The 25515-nt window shown below is 34.0% G+C and overlaps 1 protein-coding gene across 5 annotated transcripts in view; it reads right to left on the bottom strand.

Moving 5' to 3' along the window:
* Nucleotides 1-23450, bottom strand: part of LOC106142915 (proton-associated sugar transporter A) — a 34175-nt gene extending 10725 nt beyond the window's left edge. The window contains exons 1-7 of one of the 5 annotated variants that reach the window (XM_060945963.1): nt 23311-23450; nt 20028-20204; nt 8890-9152; nt 8381-8620; nt 3354-3455; nt 726-970; nt 239-442 (exon numbers count right to left, since the gene is read on the bottom strand). In XM_060945963.1, coding sequence (XP_060801946.1) covers nt 239-442; nt 726-970; nt 3354-3455; nt 8381-8620; nt 8890-9130 — 1032 coding nt within the window. In that variant the 5' untranslated portion in view covers nt 9131-9152; nt 20028-20204; nt 23311-23450. Of the gene's footprint in view, nt 1-238; nt 443-725; nt 971-3353; nt 3456-8380; nt 8621-8889; nt 9153-10460; nt 10872-16583; nt 17067-20027; nt 20205-21050; nt 21311-23310 lie in introns of those variants that run through there. The other 4 variants (XM_060945962.1, XM_013344862.2, XM_060945964.1 and 1 more) reach the window with 4 other exon arrangements.
* Between the last annotated feature and the right edge of the window lie 2065 nt (nt 23451-25515).

The following is a 25515-nucleotide window of genomic DNA, read 5'->3' as shown; positions in this document are numbered from 1 at the left end:
GATTTTATGTATGTATGTATGTATCTACTTACCCGGCAAAGTATGTAAACATATGTATGTAGGTATATAACGAATTTATTACTTCACCGGCAAACATTTTGCGAAACTTGACAAGACATGGACTAATCATATTTTTGCCATGCCTAATGATTGTTTAACATCAATTTTGTAGATTAGAATTCGGTTAAAAGTGTAACGGAAGAATTCCAAACAGTCAAACAAAACGAAGGAAACTTACCGCCGGATCTCCACCAAAAACAGCTTCACCGACGAAATCGGTGAAGTAAAGCGAGTAACAGACGTGTGCCATCCAACAGAAGAGATTTGTGAGGCACACCACTCTCAAGGAGGGCGGCATCACTACGATAGACTTCAGGTAGTGACGGAGAGACAGGTTCTGTGGTGGATGGCCGCTTTCTACTACGTTGATGCCGGTCCCACTCTGGAAGGAGGGGAATAAAATAGTTTTTATTAAGCACAGATACACCCAATAGTTAGCCTAGTATATTCAGTTGATTTAAATAAAATCCGGTTCATTAAACCCACGATGTTGAGGTAACTGCCGATTTGTATTTAGCAGCAAAAGAAACCTGAAAAAAATTGCAATTCAGAAAGCTAAATTTATGATCTTTAGAAAACAATTCACCAGATCGCAGACCTTAAGGCATCTCCCGCCCGTCGATTTCAATGTTAAAAGCAAAAAATATAAAATGAATCAAGTCTACCTCAGGTCGATTTAAAGCACCATACGTAGTATTATCCCTCTTCAGTCCATTCTTCTCCTGTCCCTCATCAAAATCAAAACTCTCCTGGTTGCGTTCCGTTTGCGCCTGCTTCCTGAAGTGGTCCTGCTCGTTCAGCTGTTCCAGCGGGATCTCCTTGAAACTGGTGATAGTGGCGCTCACGCAGACTATGAAGATGATCGTGATCAGGGAAAATACTGCACGGACGTGGCCTCCGAAGAAATCTCCTGTAATGTTTAAATACATTTTTGTGTTCAATCGATAAAAAGAGGACATGCCACTTGGTGGTTTACATATCGATTACACTATAGAATTTCTGTGAGTAACTTCTTTTTCATTTATTTATATTCATATAAATACAGCCTTTGTGGCGCAGTGGTAATACGCTTGTATGTGACATCGCAGGTCACGGGTTCGAATCTTTCTCTGATTGGTCTGGATCTTGGATGTTTACCTAAGTAGGTATTTATTATAATATATAGTATCGTTGAGTGAGTATCTCGTAACACAAGTGTCGAACTTACTTCGAGGTTAACTCAATCTGTGTAATTTGTCCCGTATATATTTATTTTTTGTTTTCTATATAATCACGTCTTTATCCCTTGACGGGAAGACAGTGCCAGCAATCTTGAAAAACTGATAGGCCCCGTTCAACTGTTATTGCTATTATTATTTAATTTATTTAACTATCAATTTAGTCACTTATTTAATTCATTTTAATTTTCTTTTTATTAATCTAACACTCATCGAGCAGATATTTTTTCTATTATCTATTCCATACATCGATTATAAACCAAAAGTTTGTAGCTTGTTTAGTATTAAGGATGTCTCATCAGAATTAAAATATAATCCACAAAATACTAAACACACACTTCCAATTTGGTTATTCATACAATGTGTGTACATATTAACTCTAGGATATATAATTTTTAATATATTTAACTCAAAATATTTAAAGGTACCTATAATGAAAATTGTTGTTACCTTTTCAATATAGAAAACTTGTTTCAACAATATTTATCACCCAAGACAATATTATGCCATCAAAAACATCCTGTAAAAAAAACCCAAGTCTCGCAGCTCAGTCTTTCTACCGTAAAATGTTGTGAGATCCATGTAATACCAAGTCGGTGAATCTATTTAGTCTCTACTTAAAGGACCTTCTGCCTTAAGTTATTACATAAGTTATCATAAATTCAGGCTTCTTGTTTTATCCACAACGAAATTATATAGGTCGAAAACAGCCTGAATTGCTTCCAGAAAAGGATGGTACGGCCGTGACGCTCTTTTTTTTGCTCGACTTGGGTGGGCACTGCCGTGCCCTCAGATTTAAAAAAAGGCATTTTCATAGTCTTATCATTATTTGATAAAGTAACTAATTTAGGAGTAGGTATAAAATTTGGATTACCATTGATGTCGTAAAAGGCGACTAAGGGATAGGCTAATTAACTTAGGATTCTTTTTATAGGCGATGGGTTAGCAACCTGTCACTTTTTGAATTCCTTTGGATTCCCTACTATACCAGATATAGATCTATATCAGATATTGAAAATACACTATTACGTATGAGAACATCATGCAGAAGGGTGAAGTTATTAAAATACCCACACCAATTACTTATTAATTTATAACATGTGTAATTAGATAGCCGAAACTGGTAAATAGGTGAAATAGACACCACAGAAGGATTCCAATATTTTGAAGATTCCTTTTAATCATTCAGAGTATGAACGGAATATTTTTCAAAATGAGTGCTGTCGGCGTAGACGTATCGTACTGTCTTGAAGACCACGACATACCTACTTTTATGATGTTGTACCAAAGTTGCTTACTGGGCTCTGTCTATAGTATCATTGAAGAATTTCCTCGTGAGTTTCAGTATAGGTTTGATGCTACATTACCGGGAAAATGCTTATCTTTTTTATCTGATAGGAATGTAAAACCTAAGGCGTCCAAGGAGAGATCTTATGTTATTTTCCAAAGTAAACAACATCATAACAAAAAAACATTGAGAACATTGAGAAATACATATGTAGAGCTTGAAGCAAAGATTCAATTCATGTTATTTTACACATGTTTTTAAAAGTTTTTACAAAACACTTCCACGTACATGTAGGTACTATTCGTACCAAGAGGCATTTTACATTAAAAAGACACCTTTTTAAAAAAATGTATTGTAGCCTAAGAAACCGGATAAACATACATACATACATAAAATCACGCCTCTTTCCCGGAGGGGTAGGCAGAGACTACCTCTTTCCACTTGCCACGATCTCTGCATACTTCCTTCGCTTCATCCACATTCATAACTCTCTTCATACAAGCTCGGCGGTTTCGGGTACTTTTGACCTGACCCTTTACCAGGACGTCCTTAATTTGATCAAAATACGTTCGTCTAGGTCTTCCCACTCCGACCTTTCCCTCCACACTCTCCTTGTATATCTGCTTAGTCAACCTGCTTTCATTCATCCTCTCCACATGACCGAACCATCTTAACATACCCTTTTCTATTCCTGTTATGTTAACCGGATAAAAGATAAAGACTTCTATGATTCCACAATGCATGGATTAGATTGAATGAATATTTAAATATATGGTACAGGTCCCTACCTAATCTCGTTTCATCCCAATTGATTCCTCCGAGAGCGTATCCCATGAAACCTCCAAGACCAGCCATCACAGTGAAAGTACTGAGGCCCTTTGCGTGATCCTCTGAAACAAAAATAATTACTTACTTTATTTCACCCAAAAGAAGTCGTACCTAAGGTACCTACAATAAATACTAGATCTAAGCTGTGGCTGTCTTATAAGACAACTAGGGAATATATTTATTGCAGCCATATATTTTTTAATATATGCAAATAATAATAACTGACTGATAACGATAAAAAAACGCACCCCGGGCTCTTTTACTTGATATTTCATTAGAGCCTCAGGCCAGGAGACCGATAGGAACTACAATAAGTAGTTGAGCAGGGTTTTTTAGATTGCTTATTGTAATTACCTGACTTATTCACTTCTCCATTGTGGTAAGGCGGATTCCGGGAAGAAGCAACAGTGTCAAGAGTGAAAAGACAGAAGCAAGTATACCAATATTGTTATTTAAAGATTAAAGAATTGAATATCTGCTGTCAGTCTGATATGCTAGCCAATGCAATTTAAAATGTTAGAAAGTGGACCACAGGCCAAGAAACATAGCGGCCTTAGATGCAATTGAGAATCAAAAAAAATAAAGGAATCGAAAATACATCCATCCATACTAGACATCCATATTTTCCTTATGTACATATTTTATGATTGTAAGTACGTTTTCTATGTGAGGACCTTTAGCCGAAAGTAAACTTTTTACAATCAGATGGACTGTCTGCTTCACTATAATGTAAAAATATTTAACATTTACACAACAAATATTAGCATAGAGATTGAACTGTCCTACATAATACAAGTAGCAATACGCTAAGACGATGCCCAAATAAAATTAGGTAGGTACAGCCGTCAACATCGCACGCGGTTTGTTGGTAAAGGATTTTATGAGATTATATATTAAAGACAGACGTTATTTGTGTTTTCAGTATTGTAAACATACAGATACGGTCACGAAAAAGTGAAACAGATTTTCTTATACTTCCTCTCGTTCTTCTTCTTCTTTTCTTTGTCGTTAGTGTTGGTTACATCACTCTTTGGAAAGGAGAATGCCTTTAACCATGATCCTAGATTGGATAGTTATGTTTTTACTCGAAACTACTCTTGTCTGTCCTCTGCAACCCATTGGGGAACCTAACCCTCAATTAGATCATGTCTACACACACATCCAATTGTCTAAATATCCAATTGTCCATGTGCATCCTCACGATGTTTGCTGCCTCCGTAAACAAACTAATGCAATAAAATAAATCATTGATACAAGACCACGTTCTTATTTGTGTTCTATAAACAATTTGACTACCGAGGCTCTAGTGTAGTTACCGAAACGAATCAGAAAAAGATATTCTGCATTAAAGCACAAACCGATTTCCTGTTAGTGACTGTTTCAAATAAAATATGAAGACGTCATTCTCTCAAGTGTTTCAAAAAATAGCGGAGTATCATTCATCGAGATTGTGGAAAAGGCGAAATAAATGTTGGTACGTTGATAAATCAATCACGGTCAGCGATAAGGCTGTTTGTAGGCTCATCTCGCCTCAAGTCACATGATGTGACGTGGAAACAACTTCAATATTTAATTAAAATGTACATAGAATCTGGGTTAAGGATTGTACTAAATTAGGTAGCTTATTTTTGTGCTCAATTTACATAGGTAGGAACTCGTAGTACATGAGAACAAATAGAATAAGTACTATTGTATGTGGCTTGTATAAAATGTTTATGATGCTGGCCACTGAGAGCGTAAGGGCGCTTGGCTATACCTATTAATTTTGCAGTGTAGTTTGTTCCGCTGCTTCTTTTACACATGCGCTTTGGAAGCGGAAGTAGTTATAATTAGATTTAAGTGATGTGACGTCAATAAGTGACCAATTTTGAAAATAAATCTATTCTAGTGTCCTAGTGTTAGGTATAATGTGAAAATTACCATATGACATACTATGGTACCTACTCAGCAAATGCAGTATAATTTTGTGTACCTATCTATATTAATTTGTTCCGACTAAGATCAACAGTTCTGTATTAAAGATGTGAACGAAAAGCAGTTCATTGGCAATTTTATGGATCGCCTCGGAAGAAAAGTCCTGGATAAGTTAGTTTGCATTTATATGATAAAATTTTAAATGAATATTAAATTTTGTCAGGTTCACAACTACTAAGAAATAAATGGGTTTTATTGTTAAATCCGCCTGCGAAGATAAAACTTTCGCAATAATTGCTTGGTATAACATCGCACAAGTGAGTAGGATTAAACAAAATAAAGTTTTCTAAAAATCCAACAGATTATCAAACGACACGTTTTACATGCAGTCAATGTAATAAAGTTGATCAAGTAGGTAAATAAATAATCTAAACTATCTAGTAGTCTGTAGTCATACCTGCTTAAGTTCTATTTAAAGCAATAGTTTCATTCAACACTTAAACTATAATGTAATCTTAAGATAAGAAACCTACTATATTTAACACAAGTACCATGTCTACATTCGAGTGCCTAAGTTGTTCACCTTTCGAGTAAATAGAAAATTACAGTAGTTACTTTATTGTATATCAAACAAGGAAAAGGAAAAGGAAAAGAAAAAACACTTGGGTTTCCATTTTTTACATTGGTCTAGCTAGTAACTTGGGCACTTTCTGAATCTCAAGTATATCAGTGAAAGGAGATGGCCCAAAACTGCCCTAGAAACGTATACATAAATGTTATTTTCCTATAATACTGAAATATTAATTTATTAATTATCACGTATTAATTTTTTTCCTAGAACTTGTCAAAATGATTTTCTATAATAAAAGATTCTTAATCTTATTTCACTTCCTTTCATGACTTCCTTTACAACAACGAGTTAAGTGTTGCCATTCAAAAGGTTTTTATTAACTTCCCGTACGATTACTGATTTCGATTTAATCGATATTTATGAACATGTACAGTATATACGCTTAGTAGGAAGCGTTATTTTGGGACCGCTTCAATATGTTTAGGTATATTTAATAACAATCTATATATTTTACTTTAAAAATGATTTGTTTGCTGTACATTTGGAATTGATTGTGTTACTTAAATCGATAAAAATATATATTTATTAAAAATCGATTTGATGATGATTTTCTGGCAACACAGGTCAGACCGACGCGAAGTAACATTTGAATTGAACATCGCTCAGACGTCACTCGTTCGTTCTTCCGTTCGTTGTTTCGTTGTGCTTTTTATCTGATACTTATTTGTAATTGTTTATTTATTTTGTTTTGAGTAATGATGTTTAGTCGGCGGTGGCACTAGTTTCACATAGGGGAGCCCCTTAAACCTTAATCAAATGGGTGTATCATGATAGACGATGCTGCTAGCAATCCATTACTATTTTGATTTCCTGTTTTTAACTATACGCTTCATGGTCTTGCTAAATATGGCCTTAGATTCTGTATAGCCTAAGAGATAAAGACAAGTAAGATTTTTAGGATTAGCATACATCATAGTCTCACGTGTTTGGGGGATAGACAGACCTGTTGCCATAAAACACAAAGGTCACATTTATTAAGTTGGTGGGGCGTATAGTTAAATCAAGAATTCGAAATAGTGATGGATTGCTTATCGCATCGCCTGTCATAAATCCACGGTGACTCCTTCTCTAGACCAGCTTTTACGATCTGCGCAGGATGAGAAGCAGCTGCCACATTCTATATTTTTTAATTAGAAAAATATTATTAAATGTGTTTATTGCAGTCCAAATAAATGAATCGCACTTTGAAACAATGTTTTTTATTTGAGTACTTTTTTCTCCTGAAAATATTAGTAAAACATATTTTTTTTTGTTTTCATTTTCTGTATCATATCTTTTGCAACTAGTTATACATTTAGTTCTGCATAAATATTTAGAAAAAAATCTACTATATGTTCAGTTCAGAGCGTATTTGAATACATGCTGTTGTTTGTGTTGATAGAATTCTCACATACATTACAAATAAATATATATTTCTTTAATATAAAGAATAACCACGCGGGTGAAGCCTCGGGGCAACAACTAGTACCACTTATATACCACAAATAAATACAAACTGAAATGGTACGTTAATTCATGTTCGCACCAGACTAGTTAAGTATGCGACAGTAAAAACTCCTGAATAAAAACTTATAGCAAAAGCATTTTATAAGAAGTTTGTTGATTAATTGAGCCAGTAAATGAGGAAGTTTATTTTTAAGATTGTATACATTTGACAAGTTCCTGAAACTTTTTTCATACAAAATATGAATATACAGTGATTCAAGATTATATAAGAATAGTTGTTATGTGTATACATTCCAGGGCAGTCGTCCATACTTCAATTGGGCCATCTCCTTTGATTGAAGAATATTGGATGGATATTCAGTTTTACTAGTGGCTCCCCAAGAGGTCATCTGCAGTGAGGCTACTTGATAGATTAGTTGCGATGTGCTAATAACCTGTCACTATTTGAATCATAATTCTATCCACTCCTATAGCTGAACGTGGCATTTTAGTGTTTTCAAGGCTGTTTTTGAATCTCTCTAACACGTGATCGGGAGAAAAGACGCATTTAGGGATATTTATAGACGTGATTAGGTATGTGTACGGATGTTCACCTCATGTCACAATTTTGATTGACGATCTATTATATCATTTACATACATATAATCATGTCTGTATTCCTTACGGGCTAGACAGAACCACAGTCTTGAAAACACTGATAGGCGACGTTCAGCTTTATGGCTTAATGATAGAATTGAGATTCAAATAGTGACAGGTTGCTAGCCCTTCACCTAAAAGATGAATCCTAAGTTTATAAGCATATCCCTTAGTCGCTTTTTACGACATCCATGGGAACGATATGGAGTGATCCTTTTCTTTTTTATTGTTGCCGGGAACCACACTGACAATATCATTTATCGTTTCTAATACTTTTATCTATAAGCAAAAACATCAACTATTAGTCATCACAGTATTGATAGCATACTACTTAAAATCGAACAAATGCAGAAATCTGACCTGGCACTGTGACATCAAGAAGGTAAGCTCTCGCTGGACTTTGACAAGCATCGGCATCAAAATCCAGGAAAACTGTTCCCAGGACTGTAAACAGCACGCCCCAAGGATGATAGTTTGTGTTCTCATGGTCTAGAGCTGAGCTGCGAGGCCCCAAAACGGAGGGGACAACGGTCTGGTTGGCTGGTATTTCGTCTCCGAGGGCGTAACCTATGGCTTCGCCGTTGGGAACAAGGATGAGACCTGAAAAATGACTTACTACTGTAAGATCTACTCGTAAATTTGGATGAAACCGTTTAACATTCGGTCTTAAATTTTGTGTAAGGTAAAGGATTTTATATTATTTGCATTATGGTAGTGAAAAGACCAAATTCAGAAATATTGTGTCTGAAGATATCAAGTACAAGCCCGTTTGGTCTGGGTAATTTTTTCATTGGGAGGGAAATTATTTGCCTTTTTTTACAGTGTGTAACTACAGATGTTGCTAAAAGTAAAAATACGATAACACCTACCCAATAACACTCCAAAAGACATAAGAACAATGAACGGTCTCCTTCTTCCGAACCTGGACTTGCATCGGTCACTGAGCGAGCCTAGCAGTGGGGTCATAAAGAACCCAATGAGGGGTGATAGGGCCCACACTAGCGTCATCTGGTGGTGAGGGACGCCAATCTGAAGAAGAGTGGGGGACACGAAGGCTGTCTCTCCGGCGTATGAAAACTCTATTCCCATGACAGCTGCAGATATGCGCATTAGCTCAATTCTACTTTTCCGTCTGCAGAAAAAGAATATATTATATAATAATGCACTTAATACCACGCAAAATGCACTTAATTCACTACCACATACGTACTTATTTCACTTCACTACCACTTAATTCACACAATTTAAACATTAAAATCTCTTTACCACTTTCATAAGTAGACAGAGCCAATAGTATTGAAGAGATTCGAAGGCACGGGCAGCTGATTGGCATAATGATGTAATTGATATTCAGATTTCTACATAAATAGCTTTGAACAAATATACTATCTCTCTAATTTGTGTGTGATCTCTGTACCACCTTCCAAGACCTACCTACTTCGGGGCCTCGGGTTTATCTTCCGAAACTCCTCTTACCACTTTGTTCGGCTTCAAATTCTATAAAATTATGCCAGGCGCCAAACAACAACAACTTCCTGGTGTTTCGGATAACGATGAGTAATTTTATAAAGGTCGTAATTTTAGTGTACTTAGGATAAATCATTCAGTTTTATCCCACTGCATCATTACTTCGTGGTACTTGCTGATAGGGATTAAATTGTTTGTTCTTAATGATGAGTAAGTTAAGATAAACTAAACATAGTAATAAAAACGTAACTAATTCAATTTTCTTTGAATTTTGAGAGGATTTTCCATCATATTAGATGTTTTGCAACAACAAGATAAATTGGCATGCCTATGAAAAAATTGGTACATAGACACAATTTAGTTTCGGAGTTAAACACATACATCTTTTTATTAAATTTGATTTAGTTCAAATGTAATGTAATATATTTTAACGCATAGAACACTTTCTTTGTTTATTTTTTGCGTAAACACATCCTGTGGGATACGAACCAGATCTGTTTCTACTATTTCTTTTTATCTTAATATAAGTACTAAGTTATATTCTGGTATGTGTAACAAAATAAATAAAATAATAATAAATTAATTAAACTGTTAAAGATACACGTCTTGGTCAAGAATGCTGCTTCTTCCATAAGACAGCCCAAGTATTGAAATTTATGGGACCATGGTGGTGACGATGCTTACCATCGCGAAGAGAGATTCTCGCACCATGTCTCTAACTTTCTATCCTCCGTGTATGCTGCTCATCAAAAGAGAGGATAGATTCCAAGCAAGTAGGTGAAGAAATAGGTCTCCTCGTCAAGGATGCTACTTGAGACACTACGTCTTAGAATATTACTAAATACATACACAATATGACACCTCTTACTCGGAGGGGGTAGGCAGAGGTTACATCTTTCTACTTGCTACTTCTTTCACTTATCCATATTGATAGCTGTCTTCATGTAATCTCGTAGGTTTCGGGTAAACTTACCGAAAAATATCACTGTATTCACTATCCTGCCACACTCTTTCAGGCTCGTCTGAACTAGGAATCCCAAAAAGAGATTCCCGCACCATATCCTTTACCCCCCGGGGATGCTGCTCCTTCCACTGGCTCCATCTCTCGCGATAACGGTCTCGAGCCCCATGGAGACGACCCGTAAATCCCTGGTACTCGTTTAGTTTGTCAGCCATTTTTTTTACAGAGATTTAAAATTTCTATGCAAAGGATTCAGGAAACAGATTTATCGGAAACAACTACGGCTTTGATGTTGAAACATCTCGTTTCATTAGTCACTGATAGTTCTGGTAATTTTATCAGATTAGCACACGTGTCTTTAAGAATTAAGTTCTATATAATCAAATTTTATTTTTATTTTTGAAAACAACTCACTTATGAGCCGGGATTTAAACAAATGTAAAGAAAACTTATAGGTATTCTTTATGTAATGTATGCAATTTAAATTTTGCCGCGTTAATTAGTTGAGGTCACTGGCAGCTTAAACGTCAAGATGTCAAGTGTGATTATTTAGGTTAGAATTATTTTGTGTAGGTAGTGTAACAGATATTTTATTGTAAAAATCTTGCCTGTGAAATTATTAAAATAGACCCGAAATAAGGGCTTTAAATGTTGTTTCTTTTGTTCACAGGTGAGTAAATGTTTAGTTTATAAGCTTATGTCATTATCAAAGTGTTAAAAAACTTTTGTAAATAAAGAAATCTTTTGTTCACAGAAACGCAATTACGTCTTTATTTCTAAATAAACAGGCATATTGATAATTCATTATAAAACAACATTTTTGCACATATTTTGAGAGAATTATGGATAAATTAAGATTTGATTTTGCTGTGAAGACAGCATCTGATGGAAAAACAAACATTTTATGTTTAACCTCAATTGCCACGCCTAGCGGGCAGGTCTATGGAATACCATCCGATTATCAATCAATTACTCAACATCAAGCAATTACAAGTACTCCAAACTATGCCAAAATAAAAAAAACATTACAAAGAAGACACCAAGTAAGGAAAATCTGGATAACTTTGACAGATAAGATTTCAGAAGTGTATTTGGATAAAGAACAAAACTTGCAATTTAATGATATGTATCTAGAAGAAATAATAGAAACTAAAAGTGATCCAGAGACTATGTCTAGTTCTAGCAGCTCTAACTACACTTTGGAAAAATTGTTAGAAAAATTACTTGAAGAAAAAGAGAAAAAATCAGAAATTCAAAATCTAGGCAAGGTTGCTAAAGATTTTATGATACAAAAATTCACAACTAAAACCACAAATGCTTACCAGTGGATTAAAGATTTTAATAAGGAATGTGAACGTTTCAAAATTAACGAAGACAGAAAAAAAATAGAAATTTTGAAAAATTTTATAGAATCTTCGAGTCTACATTGGTATGATTGTATGTTAATAAAACACACGGTGGAATCAGAGTGGAACCAATGGGAGAAATCATTTTGTGAGACATTTACAAATAAAGGTTGGTCACCCATAAGATATGCTCTTGCCTTTAAATATCAAGCAGGTTCGTTACTTGAATATGCCCTAAAGAAAGAAAAATTATTATTGGAAGTTAGGAAGGAAATAGATACTGGAATTCTTATTGATCTTATAGCATTCGGCTTGCCAAATTTTGTTGCTGATAAAATTGACAGAGAAGCTTTGCAAGAAACAGAAGATCTATATAATGAAATAGGAAAATTGGAACACCTTGTCATAAAAAATAAGTATGAAAAAAAAGGATTTACAAATTCCGACAATAAACAAAAAAAAATAGAAGAAAAACAGCCATGCCAAATTTGTATCAATGAAAAAAAAGGGAAACGTTATCATCCAGAGGAGAATTGTTGGTTTAAAGATAGAACTCGGAAATCAATAGTGAAATCAGTAAATAACTCTGAAATAGAAACAGATTTAAATAACAAAGATCCAAAAAACTAGAGATACCGCCATTAATAAAAATAAATTTGCTATTGAATGATGCCATAGAAATAACTGGAATTTATGATTCGGGTTCAAATGTATCGTTGATAAACGCAAAATTGTTAAACTTAAAGAATAAAGAAAAATCTACAACGAATACACAAATAGTAAATTTAAAGACTATTAATGGTGAGAAAAAAACAAAAGGTATTGTGACATTAAAAATTAAAATATATGATATAGAACAAAACATGGATATTTTCGTCATAGACAAAGAAAACTTTAATTATGATTTTTTAATTGGATTAGATTGTATTAAAAAATTCAGACTTATCCAAAATGAAGACCTAAAAATCATACAAAAAGCTAATCAAAAAGAAGATGTCAATACAAAAAGCAATAGAAATGTCAACATTCCTGATGCACTAGGAGACAAAACTGAGCCAAGATTATTAAGTCCTAAAACGGAGAAAGTGAAACAAGAAATAAATTTCAATGAACACATTGAAACTGATAAATTTAAAAAGATTGCTAATCATCTAGATAAGCAGCAACAATTAGAGATTGACAAGCTCATAGAAAAATTTAAAACTGTATTTGCCAAGGATAAATATGATATTGGCACCGTACGAGATTATGAAGCACATATTGACCTCATAATGGATAAATACTGCTGCAAACGACCATATAGATGCACAGTTGAAGATAGAAGAGAAATAGAAGAACAAATATCGAAACTATTAAAAAAAAATTTGATTGAGGAATCATATAGCCCGTTTGCCGCCCCAGTAACTCTGGCTTACAAAAAAGAAGATGAACGTAAAACAAGACTATGTATAGATTTCAGAGAATTAAACAAAATAATCGTCCCACAATCACAGCCATTCCCATTAATTGAGGATTTAATGATAAAAACAGTGAACTCTAAATATTTCTCAACATTTGACATTAATTCAGCATTTTGGTCTATTCCTTTGAAAATACAAGATAGATATAAAACTGCCTTTGTTACTCAGGAAGGACATTTCCAGTGGACATGCTTACCATTTGGATTAAAAACGGCTCCAGCCATTTTTCAGAGAATAATGAGTAACATAATAAGAAAAAATAAGCTTTCTAATTTTGCAGTAAACTTTATAGACGATATACTCATTTTTTCGAAAACCTTTGAAGAACATATATCACATATTACAAAATTTCTGGAGGCAATAGAAATGGAGGGGCTTAGATTAAAATTTACCAAGTGTATATTTGCAAACAATTATGCCAAGTATTTAGGCCATATAATAGAAAACAATTCAGTGAGACCTCTAAAGGATTATTTAGCAGCAGTAAAAGACTTTCCAATACCAGAAACAAGGAAAAATATACGGCAATTTCTAGGAAAGGTAAATTTTCACCATAAGTTTATACCACACAGTGCAATCATCCTGGAACCATTACATAACTTATTAAGGAAAGATGTGAAATTCATATGGAGCGAAGAATGTCAAAAATCTTTTAATGAAATAAAAACATTACTATGCTCCGAACCAATTTTGAAAATTTATGATCCAGGATTACCAATAAACATTTACACGGACGCAAGTATAAAAGGAATAGGAGCAGTGTTAAAACAGACTGATAAAAATGGAAACAATAAGCCAGTTGCTTATTTCTCAAAAAAATTATCAGAAGCACAAAAAAAGAAAAAGGCAATATACCTAGAATGCCTGTCAATAAAAGAAGCTGTAAAATATTGGCAGCACTGGCTCATGGGAAAGGAGTTCACGGTGTATTCCGATCATAAACCTCTAGAAAACATGAATATTAGATCAAGAACTGATGAGGAACTCGGTGACCTAACATATTATTTATCTCAATACAATTTTAAAATTAAATATAATCCTGGAAAAACAAATCAAGAGGCAGACTGCTTAAGCAGAAATCCTGTTCTAGATGAAACTGAAAATACTGATGATGCATTGAAAGTGGTAAACTTAATAACTATAGAACAGATAAAAAGTGATCAAAACGCAAATGAAGAAATACAAAAAAGGATAAACAAACTAATACTGAAAGATGAAATATACTATAAAAAAAATAAAGGAAGAGACAAAATTATATTATCAGAAGAACTAAGCAAAACACTGATAAAAAATGTACACATTACTTATTGCCACCTAGGAAGCACACAAATGATAAATAAATTAACCCCATTCTACTCAGCAAAGAATATAATCACAAAGATAAAACAAACTTGCGAAGAATGTGAAATATGTATAAAAAACAAAACAAGGAGAAAGCCAAAATATGGTCTAATGTCACATTTAGGACCAGCAAGATATCCTTTTGAAATTGTATCAATTGATACAATTGGCGGTTTTGGAGGATCACGGTCGACAAAAAAGTATCTACATCTTTTAGTTGACCATTTCACTAGGTATGCTTATATTTTAACGTCAAAGAATCAAAGCTCTAACAATTTTATTAAACTTATTCGGGAAGTGACACAAAGTCATAAAATTGATATGATATTATCAGACCAATATCCCGGCATAAACTCCAAAGAATTTAAAGAATTTCTGAAAGATAATAATATAAGAATAATTTTTACTGCTGTGGATACTCCTTTTTCTAATGGCCTTAATGAAAGGCTAAACCAAACTTTGGTTAATAAGATACGATGCAAAATAAATGAAAGAGGAAAGAAAATTGCATGGACAACTATCGCACAGAATTGTGTAAAAAAATATAATGAGACTGAACATACTGTTACCAAATTTGCACCTAAATACCTATTAGAAGGAGAAGATGTAAACATTCTACCACCAGAATTAAAAACAAAATGTTCAAATGAAGACCTAAGAAGTGATAGAAAATTGGCATATAAAAATACCATAAAATCTCATGATTATAATAAGAAAAGATATGACTTGCTTAGGAGGGAACATGATTTTAAAGAGGGAGATAGAGTTTATGTGGAGAATGGTAATCGTTTAAATAGGAAGAAAACTGATGAATTACGAATTGGACCCTACGAGATTTTGAGAAAAATATCTAATACAATTTATGAAGTAGATGCTGGTCACAAAAAGGAAGAATCAAATTTGTTCCATGTTACAAAACTCACTCCATTGCCAGTTGATACACAAACAACTACATACTTGTAATTGTTTTTCTCCGGGAGGGGAAATGTAAAGAAAACTTATAGGTATTCTTTATGTAATGTATGCAATTTAAATTTTGCCGCGTTAATTAGTTGAGGTCACTGGCAGCTTAAACGTCAAGATGTCAAGTGTGATTATTTAGGTTAGAATTATTTTGTGTAGGTAGTGTAACAGATATTTTATTGTAAAAATCTTGCCTGTGAAATTATTAAAATAGACCCGAAATAAGGGCTTTAAATGTTGTTTCTTTTGTTCACAGGTGAGTAAATGTTTAGTTTATAAGCTTATGTCATTATCAAAGTGTTAAAAAACTTTTGTAAATAAAGAAATCTTTTGTTCACAGAAACGCAATTACGTCTTTATTTCTAAATAAACAGGCATATTGATAATTCATTATACAAATATGCACTTTTAAACTGCATTCACAGAATATTGTTGGAATTATTTGTCACCAAAACTTTGCACAATCTCACTATCCGTAGCAAAAGTTTGAGCCACAGTAGGAACTCATAACGATGTGGCTTCCGATTTAGTTTTAACAATGTTCACTCTTGGGCGGATTTCACAGTCAACTTAATTGATTTGGACGCATTTTTTTTATTATTAATAAAACAAAAATGTATTTCTCGCAATTTCTTATTTTTTTTTTCTTTAAGTGGTCGTTGAAACTTTTTTTTGACACGTAAAATTAACAATAAATTGGTTTTCGATTTAGTTGTAACAATGCTTGTGGTCGGGTGGATTTTAAAGTCAACTTATTTTGATTCGCACACTTTTATGTTTATATTTTTTTATCCCATTTAATTCTTCTTTTATTTAATCTTTATAAATATCATTGAAAATGCTTCATGGACACGTGAAACTAAATAACGATGTGGTTTTCGATTTAGATGTAACAATGTTTGCTGTTGGGCGGGCGGAGGGCGGCTGGGCGCGAGAACTGACAGGAAGCGCACTGTAGGCGCGCGGTTCTGCCCGCCTTCGCAACATTGACCTCTCGTTACTAGATGAGATTAAAAAGTACTTACTATTTTTCCATGTGGACATGAAAGCGATGAAAAGGCTTAATAAGAGAAGTGTTTTTTTTTTCACAGGCAAAGAGCGCGTTGCACATTTTTCGATTAAACTAATTCAGCTGATACGTATTTCAGATTGTTTTACCATCTGGTTTACAAGTATAAATATTTCACTCTGTTGATGTCATTAAGGGTAAAGATGACCCACTAGAAATCTTTATTCCAATATTAAAGTTAAATATTTTCGATAAAATAGCTATCTTTTCAATAATGTAATAGTATATTATCTTCATGATATTTACTACCTATTTCTTAAGTCTTACGTTAATCTTAATAAAAAAGTCTGTCATGATTTATTATTACACCACCTAACTCAATCCTTAGAAACAGATAATCCTCTTTTGGCAATCATAAGGCTTCATTTGATAAATTGACGACGAATCTATCAATACACCTACCTTTCATGATATTATTTTATCTATGAGGAAATAAAAAAGTGTCATCAAATAGCTAAGCTAAGCTAGTTGGATGTCTTGTAATTGAAATCTTGACAGATCCATGATAAACCTATTTAAAAAATAAAGGTACGTATGAAAACATACGTAACAATACAACAAACAATTTTAAAGTTTAAAGATTGGGAGCCGACGGTAATAATGTTAACAAAATTTTTTTCTTTCTATTATTTGAAAAAAGTTTTCGTAATTTTAATTTCTCTGTAATAAACTTGGATTAAGGATCATTACAAGAGAGTCTGTAGATACGCATGAATGCTGGAGGTTGATACAAAACTAGATTAAACTTTGGTTTTTAGTCAAATGTCCCGAGAAAAGAATCCCAATTAATACGAGTATAATAAATGCGAAAGTGACTTTATTTCTTTGTTTGTTGTCTCTTCACGCGTTATCTTCTGAACTAAAAGTAAATCAGAGAGCTGTTTGTTATTTTCCGTATTTAAAGAAATGTAAAATTTAAAGCTCGTTTGTGGTCGAACCGATAAGAGTCTTAGGAATGGATATCCATAAGTTTATAAATTACCACGAAAGATCGTAAATTGATAAGTTTACGGAAATGTGGACGTAAAATAATATAATTCATCTCTCGTTTAGAATTCTACGAAAGTTTATAATCTTCCTAGGAAATTTATAAGCTTGCGGTTCTTGTTATTTGCCAGTGACGTCGGTATAATTTTTTTCACAGGCACAACCGGAATAGCCCTTAAGGTACTTTCTAATACATAAACTTTATATCTCTCAAGTAGCTGGGTTAAATCATACTTTACCTGGCGCTTCCGGTACAAGTGAGGTCTGTTCCCGGGATTACGCTTATTGCGTCCCCTGGGCTCGTGACTGTTTCCTTCGCCAGTAAACAAACTGATTGTCTTCTTATTGCTTTCCCGACTTTCCACGACCAATCCCTTTAAATCACGCGGTATTGAATCCCCTGATTCCAGTTTATTTGAATCAATTCCGACTGCTAAATTACTTGTTAAATCGTTTTATTGTAGAGTTAGCATGGTTTATTACGTGAATTACATTTGGAATTTGAATGCTTGCAATTTTTATTACATGAAACGTTAAGTAGTTGCTTGATTCATCTTTAGACGATGGTCGTTTTAAAAGAAAAAATAATTTTCGCTGCCAGACCAGCTTGGAAATGCTAAATGACATCATGAGCGCTAAATGCAGCTATATCTATGAGTATATTGTTAGCCTATTGAGCTGTATCGTATCTGAAATACTTTTTAAATGTATAGTCCAGTTCCAGATTCGGTACAGCTCAATAGGCTAAAAAATATAGTTTGGGTGTAAATTATGCAATAATAAATATTATTTCAAGTTCAGAGACTGAGGTATTTGTGTAGTCTGCTGACAATAGTTGACAAGTTGATAAGACAACGTGATAATTCATAATAACTATCTCTAGAGATAGGTATCGTCTGTACGAAATCGATATTTTGATAAAAAATATGCATATATATATTAGTTAATAGGTACTTTCCTCTTAGATGCATATTTTTTAACAATAAACTAGCGTACTCCTCATGAAACTGCTAAGACGGTGCCGCGAGAAACAACTAGTATTTCGCGAGTGGAATTCAAAACAGATGGAATAGATCTGACCTTCCTCAATTTGCATATCAAACGTTTTCTCTCTGAGAAAACCTTTCCTTTGATACGCTTACACGATCCACGAGTTTCAGTATGTCATGAAACCATGACTATGTACTTTGTTAGTTCTTATGTCCACATTTACATAGCAATGCAATTATTTAGCGATATATTTGTGATTATCGCAAGGTTGGCGGAACCTCGGCCTTCTATTGGTAATAATTGTATTCAACCCTCGTGATGTTTTTGTTGTATTGATCCGAGCGAGGAAAGCCAAATGACAATTGGCATTAATACAATATAACTATAAAAATACTTTGCATACATACTTATAGTGTAGAGGTAAACTGAGCCTGAAAAGTCCGACATGAAAAGCCTGAAAGACCACGTGGCTAGACTCCCATACGATTTACAAAAAAAAGTAATTTATGTTTGAATTCAGATTTCATTAAAAGCTGTCCAGCGATTAAGCCATGAAAGCGTAGCGTAAGCGATTACTTTTACAAATAAGTAAATATATTTATTGATTGATTGATATCCAGGCAACGATCTCTACATGCGCAATACTAAACTCGTGTAAAAACTCGATCATTAATATTACACCTTATAATAATCGCGTCCAAATTAACACGGGCGATTATTTTCCTGTTTAAAATCTGAAAACCATAGGAAATTCAACAAAGCAGTTTGTAGCTAACAAATTCACCATTCGTTTATTTCACTGGCATTGTTAAAAAGATTTATTATAACCTATAAATATAAATACTATAAGGTCTTTGTTTTTATCGCATGTCATGCGATATTCACGTGCTAAATGCTAGACTAGACTTTTATCGGTTGTGTCAATCATATTACAGCTTATTTTTTCTTTTATTGTAATTAACTATGTTAACTCCTTCTCCCCCTTTTTTGTAATACAAAAATAGCCGATGTTCTTCCTCAGGGTCAACTCTATCTCTGCATCTATCAAAATCGTTTAAGTTCTTTAGGCGTGAAAGCGTAACGAGATATTAACTTTCGTAATAATAATTTTAGTAGGGAATGTTACGAGAAAAACAGGAGCTGTGGGGCCATTCTAAGCAAAAATCTTTATAATACCAACCTAATATAGTAAAGTTTCCATGAAGATTTTATAAAAAAAAAGATGATATTAGGTAATAAATTTGTGTGCAATAGTAAAAGAAAACCCCAGAAGTTTATCAAATGAAAAACCGAGTAAGTCTTATAATTTTGCGTGATGGCACGCAAAATTTCAAAATACCATTTACGATGCTATGTCAATGTATTTTCAAGGCCTTGATATCAAAGTCGGATATTTCCACACCCGGCCTCGTCGATCAATCACCTAATATATCTGAAAAAACAAGTGGAGATAAGGTGAGAGCGGCTTATCCACGGAATTCCAGTTATCCACCATCGGTCGCCCAATGAATTTGTCCTTGCGTCGCTTTAAACGATTAATAAACATTGAGTCGGCTTCTTGTGAGCACGAAATTGTCACTGACACTATTTATTATATAATCTGTACCAACAATAATTACTTTGTTCATAGCTGAGATGTGCTATTTTCACTCTACTAGATAATTGCATTTTTAGAAGGCATATTTAGTAATACACTGCCACCGGTAGTGTTTCTTTTATTTTAGAAGGAAATCCTTATCTATTAACATACAAATACAATCAATTGACATCAGGTGAAAATGCCGAAGTGTAGTTTGTTCCACCGCTTCCTCTCAACTTTGCAAGCTTTGGAATCGGTTGTAGATAGATAATTATACTTATGTTACGTTGATATCACCTTGTATACTATTTTGAAAATAAATCCATTTCTATTTTTATCAGCCTCTTGGCGATAGTTACCAAAGAGCTATCTTATATGTTAAGTAAACCCAGATTTCGATAAAAATTGAGAAAGGGGGCTAATGGCTCAGCGCGGCCAAGTCTGCATCGTCATCCTATTGACGTGTGCCGCCTCTATCTCAGAAAAGAAGCCCGATTTGCCTTTGATTAAAATCAGGTTTTAACACAAAGCGACTCCGTAAGTCCGTATGTCCTCAGCAACATTTAAAGGAGAAACTGACCTTTATTGGGTTATGGTTACAGAATCCCAACTGTCTAAATCCTCTTACCGTAAGAGCATCACTTAGGAATCAGACTGATGTAATTTCAATAACTCAGACAAGGAAAACATTAGAGCCATACAAAGCCGCGGTAGAATATAAACATCTGCATCACGCTTGTGTATTAAAATGCCTCCATTGACTTTACTACTTAATGTATACTACTACTAAATAAATAGACCACAATAGTATAGATATAAATACTGTAGGTAAATATTACTTTTCTCACAATATGTACAGAAACTTACATAGGTATTTGTAGAGTTACTGAAAAATTGAGTCCTAGAATATAAATAAATCATAACATATTTGTTATTCGCTATGGCTCTGATAACACTTCCTGACTTGTAAATAAACCGCAATCTAAGAGGTACATTGTTCTGTCAAGAAATAAAATATTCTTCTATTTATGATGGATCATTTTCTCAATCTTATCACAATCACGCTATTCCAAAATTGAAAAGTCATGTAACGTGTTTCACACACAGTATGCCAACGCAAGATTTCACAAGGTTTACAACGCCAGTAAATTTTTACTTTTATACTTTATGGAAAACAAATGGACAGGTTTTGGTACTATTTGTTTAAAAGTATCTATCCCCCAACCTTTCTAGGTTTTTTTCCTCTTCACAATAGATACATATGTTCCTGATTGCACAAAGATATTGACTTCAGAGCTCGGGAAATCTTTAAGACAATATAACCTTAGATCCCGTAAAAAGATTTTGACAAAAGCTACTATCCAGGGTAACCCTTCCTGAAAATCGTTTCATAATAAAAAGTATTTACTTAAATTTACACAACTTTTTAATAGGTTTACATTTACACTTGGCTTAGAATATCTTTGGGAGTTCTTGTTTTATAATATTCTCGTACACTTGAATTGTAGCAGTAGCAATAATCACGTATTTTTTCTCTCTCGTCTTTGCGTATTCCCTATAGTTGCAATTCCGAATGCTTCATTCATAAAACTATTTTTGGTTGTCATTTTGCTATAATGTATTTACGTTTGATAATCAGGCGGTTTAGAAACTATGACACAACAATGTGCAATTCACATTTTTAGAAGGGTATTTTCTTACCATCGTAAGTAAGCGTTACTAATAGGATTGATAGGAGGGGCTTCATCAGACGTGGCTAAACTCGGCTTATACAACGTCATAAGTGACGTCATCTGACACACACGTGATATGAAATGAAATTTATTTGCTAATAAATATTGGTTACCCTGTGTTATGGGTTGCTGACATAGACCAGTCGCAATATTGTATAAGTGTTAGCCAAAGTTATACCTTAGTTAAATTTATACATTTCTATGAAATATATAAAAATAATTAATTACAATTTACAGATAGGATACCATTTATTAAAATTTGGATGCACCAGGTTATTTACGCGTTATCTTTAGAGTTAAGACATCTACATCTTGTATGCTATGGTGGTACAAGGCTAGCATTGGGATTCTTCAACAGATCTCCTCTGTGACAGAAATCTAAGCCTAATTAGTTGATTTAATCGCACCTGCTGAATTTTGGAGATTCAGCCTTTAATTCTTCAAACTTTATCGAGTGTTTTTAGCAAGTACAGTTAAATCCAAAGTACCAATTTACTAATTTGGCAACTATGAAGGTATTTCTTAATTTAGCACACACATTATCCAGTTGAAAGTCCGTTTTTGCGGACCTATCGATGTCATGGCCTATATGCTTTTCTTACTCTTTGTTTTGCCGTCGATAAAATAACCAATCCACTCATTCGTATGCAAGTGAAAGACAGGTCTAAATGTAGAAAAAAAATGTGAAGCGACTTCCGAGCTCCGAAATCAAACGCTCTCTGAGAACAAATCTATGGAGAGAAACGCGCAAAGATAAGAAAGATATTTTTATGTGTAGCAAGTACCTATCTCTAGTTACATTTGGTAAAAAAACAGAAGCAATAAGTAGGTATATATAACAGTATAACATTGGGACGCTTAATGTATTCAGGTTTTGTCAGGAATTGATATATTCAGATGGTATGGATGAGGCAAACTCCACAAACATCACTTATTTTTATTTCATTACCCCCTTTTTACAATCTTTGGCCTTTCTGTCACGGTTTCGAAGGACTATACGGTACTGGTTAATTCCAAAAGTGTTGAAATCGACCTTAAAAGACGTGGTAACACGTTATATGAATACTAATACTGTATTTGGTATATAATGAAAGGGAAGGTCTTCGATTTTTTAACCCAAGTCACACTAGGTGTTTCTTAAATATTGCACTATTGCATAATACATAATGAAGAATAATACTACAAACATACATACAAACACAAAATCGGAGTTTATGCTAGACTTGAGTTAAAAATAATTTCAAACAGACTAAAAGGTCACGTTCATCTGCATGGCTGACGATGGAATTGAGATTCAAATAGTGGCAGGATGCGAGCCCATCGTCTTAAAGAAGAATCCCATGTCAAAAGAAATTCTTTCTTTGACTTTTTCGATGTTTAAACTTATGACTTACCTAAACTGCTTATTACAGTATTGCCAAATTCAATGCGCATATAAGGAAAACAGTTTATTGATAATCCTAGGGCGTCGCGCCAAATACGGCACGCGGTCGCACTTGACCGTCCGGTTGCGCCGGCGCAGCTCAGCCTTGCGAGCGGGCATCACGCAAACTAAATACTTTTCTTTATGTTTGACGCTACTATATAACACTCTACTTACTACAAAGTCTTCTTCCTTTACAGGATAGACAGGGTCAGTAGTAGTCGAAGACTCGATTTGGTTGGATGTTCTTACTTTTATCAATATTATTAATGTTTGCACGTCTTTGTCGGCAAGTTAAACGATTGAATGGATTTGATAAGAGTAATAAAGCCTATAATTTACACTTAGGCATAACAGCGAAACGAAGCCTGTTTACGATCAAACTGAGATTGTTTTCCAAAGCGCGTTGTGTTGTGGCCTAAGTAAGAGGGATCAAAAGGCATCGAATTTGATGGATATTTTTTTAATTTATGAAAGCAAAGATCTCTTAGCGTTGCCTGTTCTCAGTTGCACCCTCCACAGCAAACCTTCGGCCCCGGGATCCATTTTCAGACTTTTCTCTTTCCACTTTTCGCTTTTCATATCATTTTTGCATTAACAAAGTTATTACAATAGTAAATATTCTATACATATAGGACTTTATGCCAAATACTTATATTAAAAATATTAAACATTTTAATTATTAATTATTTTAGTTGCGGTTTTAAATCACGGCCTCATCCATTTCTTGGTAACAGAGACAATATTCACAAGACTCTAGCTGAAAAAATACTAAATTGTTATTAAGCTTTCCATCTCGGTTTGGTACTGAGCTTTACCGCGCAATATTCCATCGGGAGTTCAGCTTAAAACAATCCTCTTAAAGGTCCGCCGAGAAAATCACAAATTGTCCACTTCTTTGAAAAAATAATCATGAGGTTTAATTAATTGTTGTTCTTTTTTATTAACATAACATAAAAATCAATCTACTTTCCCGGAACGATAGGCAGATACTACCGCTAGCTACAATCCTTGCATACTTCTTCCGCTTCATCCACGTTCATCTCTCTCTTCATGCAAGTTAATCGGCTCAAGGTACTTTTTTGACCAGACGTTTTCACACGGGACATTTCTTTAAATTTCTTATTAGATTTTAACCTAGGTTCTTTTGTCTGCAACATCACGCGCACTCAATATCGGGAAGTCTAACCCACATTGAACCTTGATAGTAAAAATTTCACTGGATGTATGTGTATTCTCTTAATCGCTTTTTAAGATATCCATTAGAAAGAGACATGGTGTGGAAGTGGCCCTAACCTAAAGTCCCGGGAACCGCACGTCACAACGAACGATGCCTCCAATACATTACACGATCCTTTTTGGACAGTCAGTCAAACACAATAAAACACGTCCTTACTCCCCCATGCAGTACTATCTTCACAAACCCTTGACCTACTGAACAGCAAACACGTTAAAGACGACCAACGAAATGCACGTGCAGTGCATACTATTATATACCTAAATGTATGATCATAGGACCCAAATGTATGTAAACAACATAAATGGCTGTGTTTACATTCATTCATATAATCACGTCTATATCCCTTGCGGGGTAGACAGAGCCAGAAGTCTTATATGATGAAAGGCCTCGTTTAGCTGTTAGGCCTAATGATAGAATTGAGATAAAAACTAGTGATAGGTTGCTAGCCCATCGCCTAAAAAAAGAAACCCAAGTTTAAAACCCTATCCCTTAGTCGCCTTTTACGACATCCATTGGAAAGAGATATTTACATACATACACAATATCACAAAACCTGACATTTTCTATTTAAACTGGAAACACAACAACTTTGCGGAAATGAGAAGAAATAAACATTTAGCGTTCATTTTATAATCTTAGAAGAACTAAGAGTTACTGCTTCATGTAAATATTTAATTACGATGATCGGGGTGTAGTAAGTTCAATGCCAAGCTTATCGTAAAAGCTGACGCTTATATCTTTCGCAAATCTTATGTAATAATTATGCTTAGCAGTTTTATCTCATTTTTTTTATCTATGCACAACAAAAACATTTTCGAAGCGTATGCATCTTTAAATATGTTAATTTAATCAAATCATTTAAACTGGTGTTCATATTCTAATATATTATGTAAGTATCTCGTGCCGTAATGGACAAAAAAGCCTTAGTTCAACGAG

The sequence above is a fragment of the Amyelois transitella genome, chromosome 9 (genome assembly GCF_032362555.1).
Source record: "Amyelois transitella isolate CPQ chromosome 9, ilAmyTran1.1, whole genome shotgun sequence".
Taxonomy (NCBI): Eukaryota; Metazoa; Arthropoda; class Insecta; order Lepidoptera; family Pyralidae; genus Amyelois; species Amyelois transitella.
Note: the sequence above shows the minus strand (reverse complement) of the source record. Positions and strands in the feature narration are given on the sequence as shown.